Source organism: Austrofundulus limnaeus, unplaced genomic scaffold (assembly GCF_001266775.1).
Source record: "Austrofundulus limnaeus strain Quisiro unplaced genomic scaffold, Austrofundulus_limnaeus-1.0 Scaffold240, whole genome shotgun sequence".
In the NCBI taxonomy this organism is placed as follows: domain Eukaryota; kingdom Metazoa; phylum Chordata; class Actinopteri; order Cyprinodontiformes; family Rivulidae; genus Austrofundulus; species Austrofundulus limnaeus.
In genome coordinates, this window is record NW_013952642.1 from 323,021 (window position 1) to 335,144 (window position 12,124).

The window sequence follows — 12,124 nt, forward strand, 5'->3', positions numbered from 1 at the left end:
GCCCCATGTCACGCCCCCAGCCAACCCTACACCCCAGCCCATGAGAACCGCAGACCACCAGCGCACCAGATGCCCCCAGCCCAGACTGGCTGAGTCATTTCTACCTTCTCCTCTCTGTCAACGCTCTCTGGTTTCATTTAAAAGAGTCGATCATCAGATATTGTCCAAGATTAACCTTCAGGGTGGATATAGCTCGCTAGCAGCCTTGCACCGATGACCTATCCACATCATCATTTACCCAGAATGCTTTGCGTGTAAATAAAATGGCCCCGTCTGTGTAATATATTTTTTAACTTTTATTTTAAAAATAATAAAAACTGAACATCCTACAGTATTTTTACAGTCTTTATTTTACATTTAAAATATTTGTTTATTAAATAAAGTCTAATGTTACAACTAATCAGGGATCCCTTTAAAACTCATAAAATGAAACACCTTTGATTAAGAATCCCGACTTGATTCGCAGAAAAAGAAATCAGACTTCTTGTTGAGTTGTGTTTTTTAAATTCTAATGATGATGCAATATTTTTGCAATTTTAAATTATGCCCCCAGCTTTCATAATGTTCTTATGAAGTTAAAAAGAGACGCACCACTCCACATTCAACCAGACTTACCGAGAATAGTGATAGAAGGTGTGAGTTTTCCTTCTCTGAAAAGCGTCTCGCTGTCGATCTTTGCGAAGGGATCGTTCGGATTGGGGTCACTGGGAGTTCCTTCCACTCTGGCCCACTTGCCAATGGTGCTCTCCCATCCCACGATGCTATTTAAAACGCAGCAGTGATCCTTAAATAAAGAACATGACAACAAAAATCACAAGTTTAACATTCATTATAATCAAGAATCTAGCGTCAGACTTGAAATCATGTTACTAAGATGCTAAATTGTCAAACAAATTCACCTTCAACTCAATAAGGGTGAGGTTCAGGATTTGTGTTTGAGAGTAAGACCTTACAAAAAGACAAAACAAGTGATCCCAAAGGGCAGAGTGGCATCAAGCTGTCTTTAAAGTAAGCCTCAGAGTATATCTCACCTGTAGGTTTGCACCATGGAGAATGATGGATTCTCGAACCCTGACCCCAGCTCCAATAGTCACACCAGTACCAATTGAGACGTTTGGACCCAACTGCACAGGAGAGAAAAAACAAAAAAAACTTCAAATAGCCACACAGCACAAAAATAACTTCAGCTCTCCATTCAAGCTAGAGGACAACCTTCGGACCGCAAAAAAACTGTGGGAAAATTACATTTGTATTCCATTTCTTCTAGGTTACACATGTATTACATTATTTACGCAGTGTCGCTCTGTTTTTATTTATAGTCTTCATTCAATATGGAAGAGTTCTTACCATAGCAGTCGGGTCAATATTGGCCGTGGGGTGAATATAGACGTTACCTGGACAAAAGGAAAATAATGAATATAAATAGACTTGTTTGTGACAGCAGGAAAAAGAGGCACAGCTACACAGGGTTTGGAAATTGTACCGCTTATTTTGGGTCCACCCTCCTTATTTGAGGCCAGTCTTTCAGGATGAGTTGTGTGGTATTGATTGAGGTACAATCGACTGGCGTAAATTGCAGACCTGATACGAAATAAACAAGAGCAAYAAAAGAATAAACAAAACAAAAAAGGGTATTCTTTTCAAATATTCTGGATGCAGCTGATTGTARTCATTAGATGCGGTGCCAACGCAAATGCCAGTCAAAAAATAAAGTCTCCCGACTGCAGCTGACATTTGATGGACGAGGTCGTCCGTGATGTTGAAAATGACATTTCGCTCACCCCGCAGATTTAATCTGGCTCCAGAAGCCCAGGGTTTTGTACACATAAAGTTTGCCCTGTCCTGCCAGGGCRGTGAAGATATCCTGCTCCAGCCTGATGACTTCCGCTCGGTGCCAGCCGTTAGTCGGCTCCTCTCTGCGCGACACACATCAGCAGATTAAAGCGAAATCTTAAGATGTTACTTTTACAGCAAGAGTTCACAAATAAACATTTCTTCTGATGTCAAAGAAGTGATAGGGACATGTTTTGGTGGCACGAAGTGAAGATGTAAGTCGTTTAGAGGCTTCATGTTTGCACAACTCAAACATATTTCTGTAGTGTTTCTCATTTAGTATTATTCACATTTTCATTCATGCCGTTTTACTTTTCTCTTCTTCTATAACTAGGATGTCTAATCCTGGTTCTTAAAGGCCACTATCCTGCATGTTTCAGAGGTTTCTTTACTCTAACAAACCCATTTTAAATGTGGGCGGTTAACAGCGTTCTGCAGAATTTGAGTTTCCTTATAGTTACCTTTTAGAAAGAATCATTTGTGTACCAAACACGAACTCAAGTATCTCCAAAGTCCATTTATAGCCCTGGGATATCACCTCAAGTTCAAAATAAGACACATAAAAGCCACCACGGATACTAGCTTTGATAATTACAGTGTTCAGGTGAAACCAAACCAATTACTTTGTAGTTATCTAAAACTTAAAGTAGATGAGTTTGCAAAGCTCCATTTTAATCAGAGTCGRTGGTGTAGTGTGTTGTAGAAATCCCTGGAGATGAAACAGTGTTAAATATTGATGAAAAAGAATATTTTTAAAAAAAGGATCACACCCATAATCAAAGTTTTACCAAAAAGGAGTGGATGTGAGAAGAGGCTGAGCGGTCCCTGAGAGACTGCGGCGAAAGCTTTCCCCCATTTCTCTCAAGAATCTCTGATGTGCTCCACAGTTCTGCTGAGTCAGCACCCAGTCTGAATTAAGTGCTATTGATGTTAGCAGGTGAATTATGCATACCACGGTTTATCTTTCTGTAATGTATTTAAAGTGTCCTCGGTGTGCTAATTGTTGGGGCAGTGGCTTTAAAAAGAATGTAAGAACACAGAAAAATGTCACACAAAAAAAATCCATACATTGATCTCTTGTGGTGTATTTGGCTTCTGTGACAAGCTGCGGGTAGATTAACGTGAAAAATATTCAAATCAGGAGGACACACTTGAACGTAGCACGATGCAAATCAAGCACTTACAAAAACAGTGTTTACAACAAACAAGCAAAACTCTGCTCTGACTCGTGTCTCTAAAYATCAGCTGCATTTTGGCTTTTTTCCTGAACCAAAATCTGACCTTTTGAAAAAAAAACAAAAAAAAAACAAGGATTGCTTTACAGCAAAGAGTTTGATGACAGCAAACAGCTGGCAGCTTAGCTTTAACCCGGGGACTGAAAACTGGGCAAGCACAAGAGTTTCAGTGTGTGGAAAGGTGGCACACTTCTCACTGGTTCAAACATTAGCAGAATACTTCCCTCGTACTACACATTAAATAGAGTAAATGGCAACTGGCTGAACTTTACACAAGTTTTTGATCTTGTATCTAAATCACTTCCGAGGACATTCCATCTTAGGATAAATTCACGGTAGTTTAAATTTCCATCTTTAAGTTAGAATAAAAACAAAACAAAACATCTGACTTAAGGTTGTACTAGGGTTGGGCAGTATGACCTCAAATTCATATCACGGTATAAATTGAATCCCTTCACGGTAATGGTATATATCGCGGTAGAAAATTATTATAAAAAGTTAAGATAATGTAATTGTTTGAGCATTATTTTGCAGAAAATTGTCATTTTAATTAAACCAAACGTTTTTGCTTTAATATCTGCCTGCCGTACAATGAGCTTCTGCCTGCTGAACTTATCAGCTGCTGCGCGCTCATCTCCATCCTCAGAGTAGAAGCCAACTTTAGCCTACATTAGCAAGATGGATTTATGACTGAATGAACGTCCACGTCTTTTTTTTTAAATAATCTCTCTGGGTAACAATACATAAAAAACATTTTTTTTCCTCCAATTGGGTTTGAAAAACTAGTTGTTCAAGCTTCGCTCTGCGTGATGTGCAGCGGGAGGCAAGGAGAGGAGAGGGAGGGAGGGGAGGAAATGATGCCGCGACTTGACGTAACTTTTCAACAGCGGGAGGAGGAAATTTTAAGGATTTATTCTCTCTATACGTGTTTAAAACGCTAGAATTTCTTCATCATATTTCAAACTCCTGCTCAGTTGTCTCTGCACTCGCAGCCAGTTGATACAGGTGCGATGACGTAATGACGACAGGACGGTAGAGTATAAATTTCTACCATAGGCCAACTTCATACCATTTCTACCGTCTACCGCATATACCGCGCAGCCCTAGGTTATAGCTTCTCTTTATCAAGTGAATAAGAAATCCACAAACACAAGCACAAATATCTCAAAACTACCATGCATCTGGAGAAAATTACCGCAAAAAAATGACAGGAAGCATTCATACGAAAAGTCTTGTAATTTTTGCCTTCATTGTGGATTTTATACCTACAACTCACTCCATCCACTAACTGATCAACAGCCACACCAAGCTAAACTTACCCATCATATGGATAGCTGATGAGTCGATGAGGAAACAGAAAATATGGCGTGAAAAAGAAAAGGAAGGGGGAAATGAAAAGAACCAAAGAAATGAGAGAATGGTCATTACGTGGCTACAGATGAGAGAGTGATCAAACTTACAGCAACATGTCTTGCTGATTCTTCTGAAAGACGGCGCCGATGTGCTGGAAGATCTCCGGGTTAAACAGGTATATACCACAGTTAATGATGTCACTCACAAACGTGCTCGGCTTTTCCACGTAATGCAAGACCTGCGCAACAAAACGGGGGTTTGTTTTGATTATTCTAATCTCCCGGAGTTACAGGAATCTATCTGGAGAGACGGGAAATGATTAGCCGAGTACCTCATTTGTGTTCTCATTTTCCACAATACAGCCGTAATTCAAGGACTGCTTCCTGTTTGCCTGAAGAGAAGAATGTCACTGTAATGTTCTCAAATCAAAACCCTAGCATAGCCACGCTAACTGTCAGATACAAACATGAGTATTTACTATTTTTTTTTTATTCCCTACGTTTTAAAAGTTCTACAGAGYCTCACCGTTGTCCCCAGGATAACAAAGCTGTTTGGTTCTCCGTGTTCTTTCTGAAAGCTGAGCATCTCCGTGAGAGGAAACGCTGCACAAACATCAGCATTCATTACAAAGAAAGCTTCAGGACTCCCAGAGAGAATCTGATCTCTGAAGTGATAGATGCCCCCTCCGGTGCTCAGGGCGGCATACTCCTGTAAATACCTGCAGTGCAGAGTCAAAAACAGAGAAAACATCCATGCAGTCATCAAGCAGYCTTGGTGCATTACAGGGCGCCGTATCATTGAAAAGACAATGAAAACTATTTACTTCAAAAAGGTAAATTGCACCTTTGCTTTATATTATTACAACTCCCCCAGAAGGGTGTTTAAGAAAAAAAAATCATTACTCATTTGTATGTTTAATGAGACAGACGACGGCAGTGTTGTTTACCTGATGGAGATTTTGAACTCCTGCTGTGCGTTAAACAGAAATCTGTTCAGTTCTTCATTTGGCTGATAAAAACCGATGAGCAAAATCTCCTTCAGGTTTGGTACCTTTAAAAAGTGGACAGTTTTTATTCTCACAGACTTTTCTGCAGTGGACAAAAAAAAAAAAAACATAACAACTCCTCTAAACTATTAAGCAGCTATTTATTATTTTAACATTCAGACTCATTTAAATCGAGGTCACGTAAAAACTCAAGCCAAAAGGATTCCTTATGTAAATACTGTGTAAGCTTTGAGCCGTTCAGTTTGTATTGAAATATTTTTAAAGGGCTGTGTAACATTTTAAAAAGAAAGCATCTGGTCTGAAAAAAAAAAGTGCAAATCTATCATGGTGAATGACACATCATCAGAAAAGGAACCCAATAGACACCAGTAAAGATCTGGATTGTTTTCTTTAAAATGATGTGRCACGAAGCATCTGGACTCACAGATGTGAGTCCTCCCCATTTTTGTCTAGATATTATTTACTTGTTTTATTTTTCGGATTGCACAGTCTTGATACTTTGATGGTTGTACAGCTTTTATACTTTTTGTTCCAAATTTTTGTATATCCTGTTATGATTGCAAACCTTTTGATTTCCCTCTGATTGCACAGCACCTTGTGAATCTATTTCTATGAAAGGTGCTATATAAATAAAACTTTACTTACTTATTTACTTAGATGTGGGCCGTGCTTCCTTAATATGCGTACGGTATTATTTTGTAAATCATGAAAATAACTCACCTTCACACACGCTTCAATGTGATGCTGAAGCATGGGAACACCAGCAACTGGAAACAAGGGTTTGGGCACTTCAAATGACAATGGTCTGAATCGTGTGCCTGGAAAATAATTAATAAGATTAGTTACAAATTAGATTTTAAGTCAAATCAATCATGTTTCTAGCAACATAAAACCCTTAACTTGTTTTTATGTGATGCCTTTCTTTTAAAATGTGAAAAGTTTGTTAAAAAAAGATTTAGAGGGAGAAAAGCATTAGCTGATAAGATGCACACATACTGGGACATCTAGTCTTTAAGACAATTAAGACAAAGACAAATGATGTTTTAATAAGCCTGTGTTTTCAAATAATAGTGCTTTTATTTTGTAAACAGACTATTTTTGTTGTAATTCTGAGTTTACACTACATATGTTTTCATAAAACAAAGTTATGCTGCTAAATTGTGTTGTTTACTTTGTGGGGTTTTATGTTAAGCCACGTCAGTCATATAAACAAGCTCAGCCTGTTAGCATTAGCAGCCTAGCTTCTCTCCAAAAACACACAAACAAAAGCGGTTAAAGACGACAAGGCGACAAACACGAGATCCATCCTCACCTTTTTGGGGACCCCCGATTAAAATAACCGCCTTCAGCATGTTGTCAGAGAGAAGCTGAGCGTGTTAGTGACAGGAGAACTGTTTCAGAAGCACCTGCAGCTGCYGCTACTTCCGCCTTGAGCTGGTGACGTTCAGGGAACCACCGAGAAAACACGGAGCAGAGAGTATTCACAGGAGCGGACTGTAGAGGAGAGGCTGAGCTTTATCCAAACGGGATAAAATGTCAGGAAACCCAGAAAAAAAAATACAACTTCAGAGCGTTTTCTTTTAAAAACCATGAGCCTAACAAGTAACACATAACACAAATTTAGTGGTAGGTGGTCCAGCATTAGATTTCACGATGAACTCAGCGTACTTGAATGTATCATGAAGGATGTTGATGTCCTTTATAAATAAAAAGAAAAAATAAGCGATAGTTTATTATTATTATTATTATTATTATTATTATTATTATTATTATTATTATTATTATTATTATTATTATTATTATTATTATTATTATTATTATTATTATTATTATTATTATTATTATTATTATTAATATTAAGCTTAATATTCTACTTTTATCTAGTTTAATTGTATAATTTAAATCATTCAAATATAATTTAAAATATTATATTATGTTTTTTGTTTGCTCAGGGATGATGATTTGAGGTTTTGAAAGTTGTGCAAAGCCATTGTAGAATTTGAGACATTTTCAATAAAGCCAGTTTCAATAAATAATACAAAGAAATGCATTCAATAATTCACTTTAACTTCCATGTTCATTAAACGGGGAGAATTTTCAGTGAAGTAAAATACTTATCATCATATTAAAGTCCTTTGGACATAGAGGTGAAATTTCATCTCATTTTACATCAAAGCTAAAAAAATAAAAATAAGTAACAATAATAAAACATTTCTTTTTTGTTATAGTACAACACAAGGTTCAAGGTAGGGAGGCATTGTGATATAAATACTGTATATTCAGAGGGTTAATCCGATGCTTAATCAATGCATAATGAGGGAGTCAGCAAAAGAAACACTGGAAGATGAAGAATTTAAGGTGGAAATTATTTTTGGAGATACAGAATTATGTTGATCACTAAAACCCGAGCAATATTAAGAAAACCCAACATAACGCACTTGCTATGATCTTCCTTTAAGAAAAGAGTGATTTCCAGCTGAACGAAAAGAAAAAAAAAACTATATAAATGTACAACTAGCAAATGTACATAGTAAAATTAAAAGTTGCATTGGAATTTGTATTGTTAAAGTTTTAATCATAAATATTTTATATATAAGATCATACAAGATATGAAATTTAGTCCTTACACAACATTTTATTGCCTTGTTTTGTCAACTAAAACCTTCAAATAATCCTTTTGCTTCACAAAACATCTGCAAGAAGTAGGTTAAACACTTATTTAAAAGTTACAGCAGCGGGAGGGGAAAAAAAATCATCTGTCAGTTTTTAACAGTCATAAAGACAACAAATGACTACACACACACACACACACACACACACGGCTCCAGCAGAAGTATCTGTTTTCATACTTCCTCATTAAAACATAACCTGAAGTAAAACAGTCTCCTGCATGGTGATGTTCAGAACTCAAACATATGCAAATCAGGTGCAAATCTGCATCAAACGAATGAAAAAACATTTCAGTCGACAATCAGCAGGGGAGAAGGTAGCACCTTTGCAGGAACAACAGAGGAATGTGAAGCACTTTTAAAACTTTTCTGAAGTTTAAAGACTTTTATTTTTTTTTATTTTGGTCCATAAATATTACAGAATTATTATTTGTTTCGCTGTAATGTTATAATTTCCTTCACTGTTTTGTAACATTTAACTAAATCTGGACTTAACCTTGTTAATAGATTTCAATTTCTTTATTGCCCTCAGATGTAATGAGTTCAAGTAGTTTTTTTTTTTTTTTTGACATGTGAGCTTTCTCTACATACCAGTTATTTTTATCTCCAAGAATCAAGTATTAAACTTCTTTACATAATAATCCAGTTTTGTAACAAAATGAAAATGTAGCAATCAACCTCATTTTCTCCCATTTTCAACAATTCAGATAAAGAATCAACACAGATTGCCTTTTGCTAGCAAAACGTGAAGATATTTTATAAAATAAAAAAAAAGTTTTATAAAGGTTGGAGCTTTAGCAGAATTCTGTGCTAAAGAAGTAATCCAAAAAATAATTTCACATTTCAAGATTTATTAGAACAGTTTTCATGACAATGAAGAACATAACAGTTTTTGGTTCCGCAGTTTGTACATTTTTTGTAAAAACAATTTATTTTCAGTAAAACGAGCACCAGGCAAAATAAAACTGAATCAGTCACAATAAATTCAAATTTATTGCTGCAGAGTTTGTTTCTACAGATCATTTGATTCAGTCCCTCTGTGCGTGTTTAATCTTCATAACAATGCAGTCAGATTACCATGGTCCACCGTAGAAAATGTTCCCTTCAGCTTAATTTACAGCAGTCAAACCCGTCACTCGCATATCTTACAATTCACATTTATCAAAATCAACAGTATTTCCCACATTTGATTTGAAGTATTATTTTAATTTCTTTTAAACGTGGTTGTGGGAAGTTTGACAGAAGTCAATGAATCTTGAAAACTACTTCAATCAACCACAAGAAGGAATCTCTCTTCAAATATCAAAACCACTTTTAAGCAAACAAATTGCAAAACAGTTAAATATATGTTTCAACTTTGGCTCAATTTTAGATTTGTTTGTCACAAAACATAATGGAATTCTTAAAAACAACTCAATTAGAACAGTCTTTGTCAAAATGTTTGACAAACTAACAAAAAGTACCCAGGAGACAACAGATTTGTTATAATTTAACAGGTATGCTAAATTACTACATTAAAAAAAATCTACATCAGAAACTAAATTCCCAAAATGATCAACTTTCAGGGATAAAAAAAACCTATTATCAGCAGCACAAAATGTCAAACCAGGTCTGAAAGTGAAGCTGGGTACCAAACACTGCTTCAGCTTTTCCTAAAAAGATCAACAAAAGCATAAATTATTTTAAACTAAAGAAGGATAAAACACAAAGTGGTCTRTTTCCTCTTTATTCCCATATTTTGTAAACTAGAAATAGAAATCGTACCCGTTTGTAAATTAGGCAAACCTCTCGTACAAGTCTGYATTTTGTTATTTAGTGTTTGTCACGCTGTATTTCACAGTCCTGAAATCCTTTATTWTAATAAACTACAGAACTTGGAGAGTTCATGTGATCATTAGTAATGTGTAATAATAAAATGTACTTATTATTCTTGTGCTTACAGATTTAGAGTGATGATGAAGCTCAAATTATCCTCGTGCCTACTTAGATTAATAAATCATATTAACCTTTTCTAAAAAAAATGAGTTTGATGTTCAGCTGAAGATCTAAGAAATCTTATTTCTGATCTCTGAGGTTTATTGCGGTCCTCTGTACAACTACTTCCTGTTGTACAGATCTTTGYGTTTCCGTAGCTCCTCGAGAACCCGCGCCCTGAACTGGGTCCAGTCCTCGTCGTGGAACTGCTGGACCCCCAGGGCCTGGTGGAGCTCCGCAGAGTGGCTGCGCAGGAATGGGTTGTACTGCTTCTCCTCGCCAATCGTAGAGGGACTCTGAAAGTAAAGAGCGAAATAAATCCTTGCTCAGATCTGCAAATTTTCTCTCAAAAGGCTTCGATCGTTTCTCATTTAGTCCTTGACAGAAAGGTGAGGGCTTCCTGCCRGTGCACATTAGTGCACCTTTGCAATTTTAGGATGTTTGACCCAATTTGGTGCAATCTAATGGGAAATAACCACCCTTTGCTTCCATGATTTATTTGTGCAACAACAAAAACATCCAATAAAACAATGCTACTACAGGAAAGTCACAGGCATAAACAGAAATTATGAATGAATCCCACTTGGCTGCTTCAGTTTCAGTGTCCTGGCTCCATGCGTGCCGTCATGGCTTAGTGAGATACTTGGATACTCCGAGTTAATCCTATTAGTAACACCTGTGCTTCTGCTGTTTTGCCAAGCTGAAAACACATCTGAGTGAAGTCAGATGTGCTTTCCAAAAACACTCAAAGAACATAAGCCAGTACCACTTGGAGAAAAATGTTCTTTTAAAGCTACCCCGTTGTGGGATTAAAAACTGGGCTGACAGAAGGAACCAGATGTCATTTTATGGATTTATTTCCCTAAATGTAGGGGAATAATGGGTTACTTGGCTCTCAACAGTTAGCTCTTACTAAAAAAAAACCTTTTGTGTTCATATTTTTAGTTAAAACACTAGAGAAAACATTAAAAAACCTGTGAAACTGCTATGCTGTTTTGCTAACAAAAAAAAATTAAATCTAAATTCTAGCAAAGCCCTAAACAGAGAAACCTTTGCTTTGCAGACTGCACCCCAGATGAACCGTTACAGTAAGCCTGACAGAGCAGCGAGTGAACAGAAGTCTTTGACAGCACGCGGGTGATTAGCTTTGTTTCCCAGGTGCAGGAAGACACCAGCACCTTCCTGGCTAGGTGTACTTGAGAGGCATAACAATGATGATGCATCAGCTCACCGTGCAGAGCTTCTGGCCACGCTGCTGCAGCACCCACTGATACTTGTTTTCCCTGACGGCGTTGTGTGGCTCGACCTCAGCGGCAAAAAGCAGGTTGTCTTCTGCATACTCATGACCTGACAGATTATAAAAGCAGACAGAAAAAAAAAGGTAACACTTAGAATGTAAAACTATCTAAAGCCAACACCTCTTTGCATCTGATGCTTCGATTTGACAGACGATGTGGACTTTCAAAGACAAAGCAGTCCCAGGAGATCCTTTTTAAAACAACTGGACTTCTTGTTTTTGTTTCCCCTTCCTATTTGAGACGATTTCTTATATCCGACAGAAATGTGCAGAGTCAAAGCTTTGTTTATGGTGTGATCCACCTGATAAATGTGATTTGAAACTGCACTGTGTGTGCAGAAAGGCTGAAACTGGAGTCCTCCTCCTAAAGGCAGCGTCTCACCGGGCTGTGACTGCTGACAGCTGGTTGGTGGACAGAATTCGAAGGGGAGTCTCCAAAATGTCTCGAAACCTTTGAAGGCATTCTCAACATCTGATTGGGTTTGCAAACGTGTCACTTGAATTTTGAGCACGTTCAAAAACGTTGTGACAATTTTTTTTCTCAAAATAGTCCGTTATTGTAGGCCTCCTGCAGGGTAGCTCTCCTTGAGTTAAATCAAATTCAACTTTCGCAAATAAAACAAGGATAATTAAGTTTAAGTTATAGAAATCAGATTTTCAGTTGATTCTAACATCCACCAATATGTCTAACACAACTGCTACCTGCTCAACACACTAATAACAATAATAACAATAACAATATTATATTATATTATAC

General features: G+C 37.0%; 2 protein-coding genes across 3 annotated transcripts in view; both read right to left on the minus strand.

Moving 5' to 3' along the window:
• Positions 1–6,873, minus strand: part of gmppaa (GDP-mannose pyrophosphorylase Aa) — a 10,484-nt gene extending 3,611 nt beyond the window's left edge. Inside the window, exons 1-12 of one of the 2 annotated variants that reach the window (XM_014020093.1) lie at positions 6,740–6,873; positions 6,148–6,245; positions 5,368–5,471; positions 4,947–5,139; positions 4,753–4,812; positions 4,529–4,659; positions 4,388–4,402; positions 1,782–1,916; positions 1,484–1,581; positions 1,348–1,394; positions 1,032–1,124; positions 616–784 (exon numbers count right to left, since the gene is read on the minus strand). In XM_014020093.1, coding sequence (XP_013875547.1) covers positions 616–784; positions 1,032–1,124; positions 1,348–1,394; positions 1,484–1,581; positions 1,782–1,916; positions 4,388–4,402; positions 4,529–4,659; positions 4,753–4,812; positions 4,947–5,139; positions 5,368–5,471; positions 6,148–6,245; positions 6,740–6,779 — 1,183 coding nt within the window. In that variant the 5' untranslated portion in view covers positions 6,780–6,873. The remainder of the gene's footprint in view (positions 1–615; positions 785–1,031; positions 1,125–1,347; positions 1,395–1,483; positions 1,582–1,781; positions 1,917–4,387; positions 4,403–4,528; positions 4,660–4,752; positions 4,813–4,946; positions 5,140–5,367; positions 5,472–6,147; positions 6,246–6,739) is intronic. The other variant, XM_014020095.1, reaches the window with a different exon arrangement.
• A 2,054-nt stretch (positions 6,874–8,927) lies between these two features.
• Positions 8,928–12,124, minus strand: part of pnkd (PNKD metallo-beta-lactamase domain containing) — a 9,192-nt gene continuing 5,995 nt past the window's right edge. The window contains exons 8-9 of the mRNA XM_014020096.1: positions 11,302–11,417; positions 8,928–10,366 (exon numbers count right to left, since the gene is read on the minus strand). Of these exons, the coding sequence (XP_013875550.1) occupies positions 10,193–10,366; positions 11,302–11,417 (290 nt within the window). The 3' untranslated portion in view covers positions 8,928–10,192. The remainder of the gene's footprint in view (positions 10,367–11,301; positions 11,418–12,124) is intronic.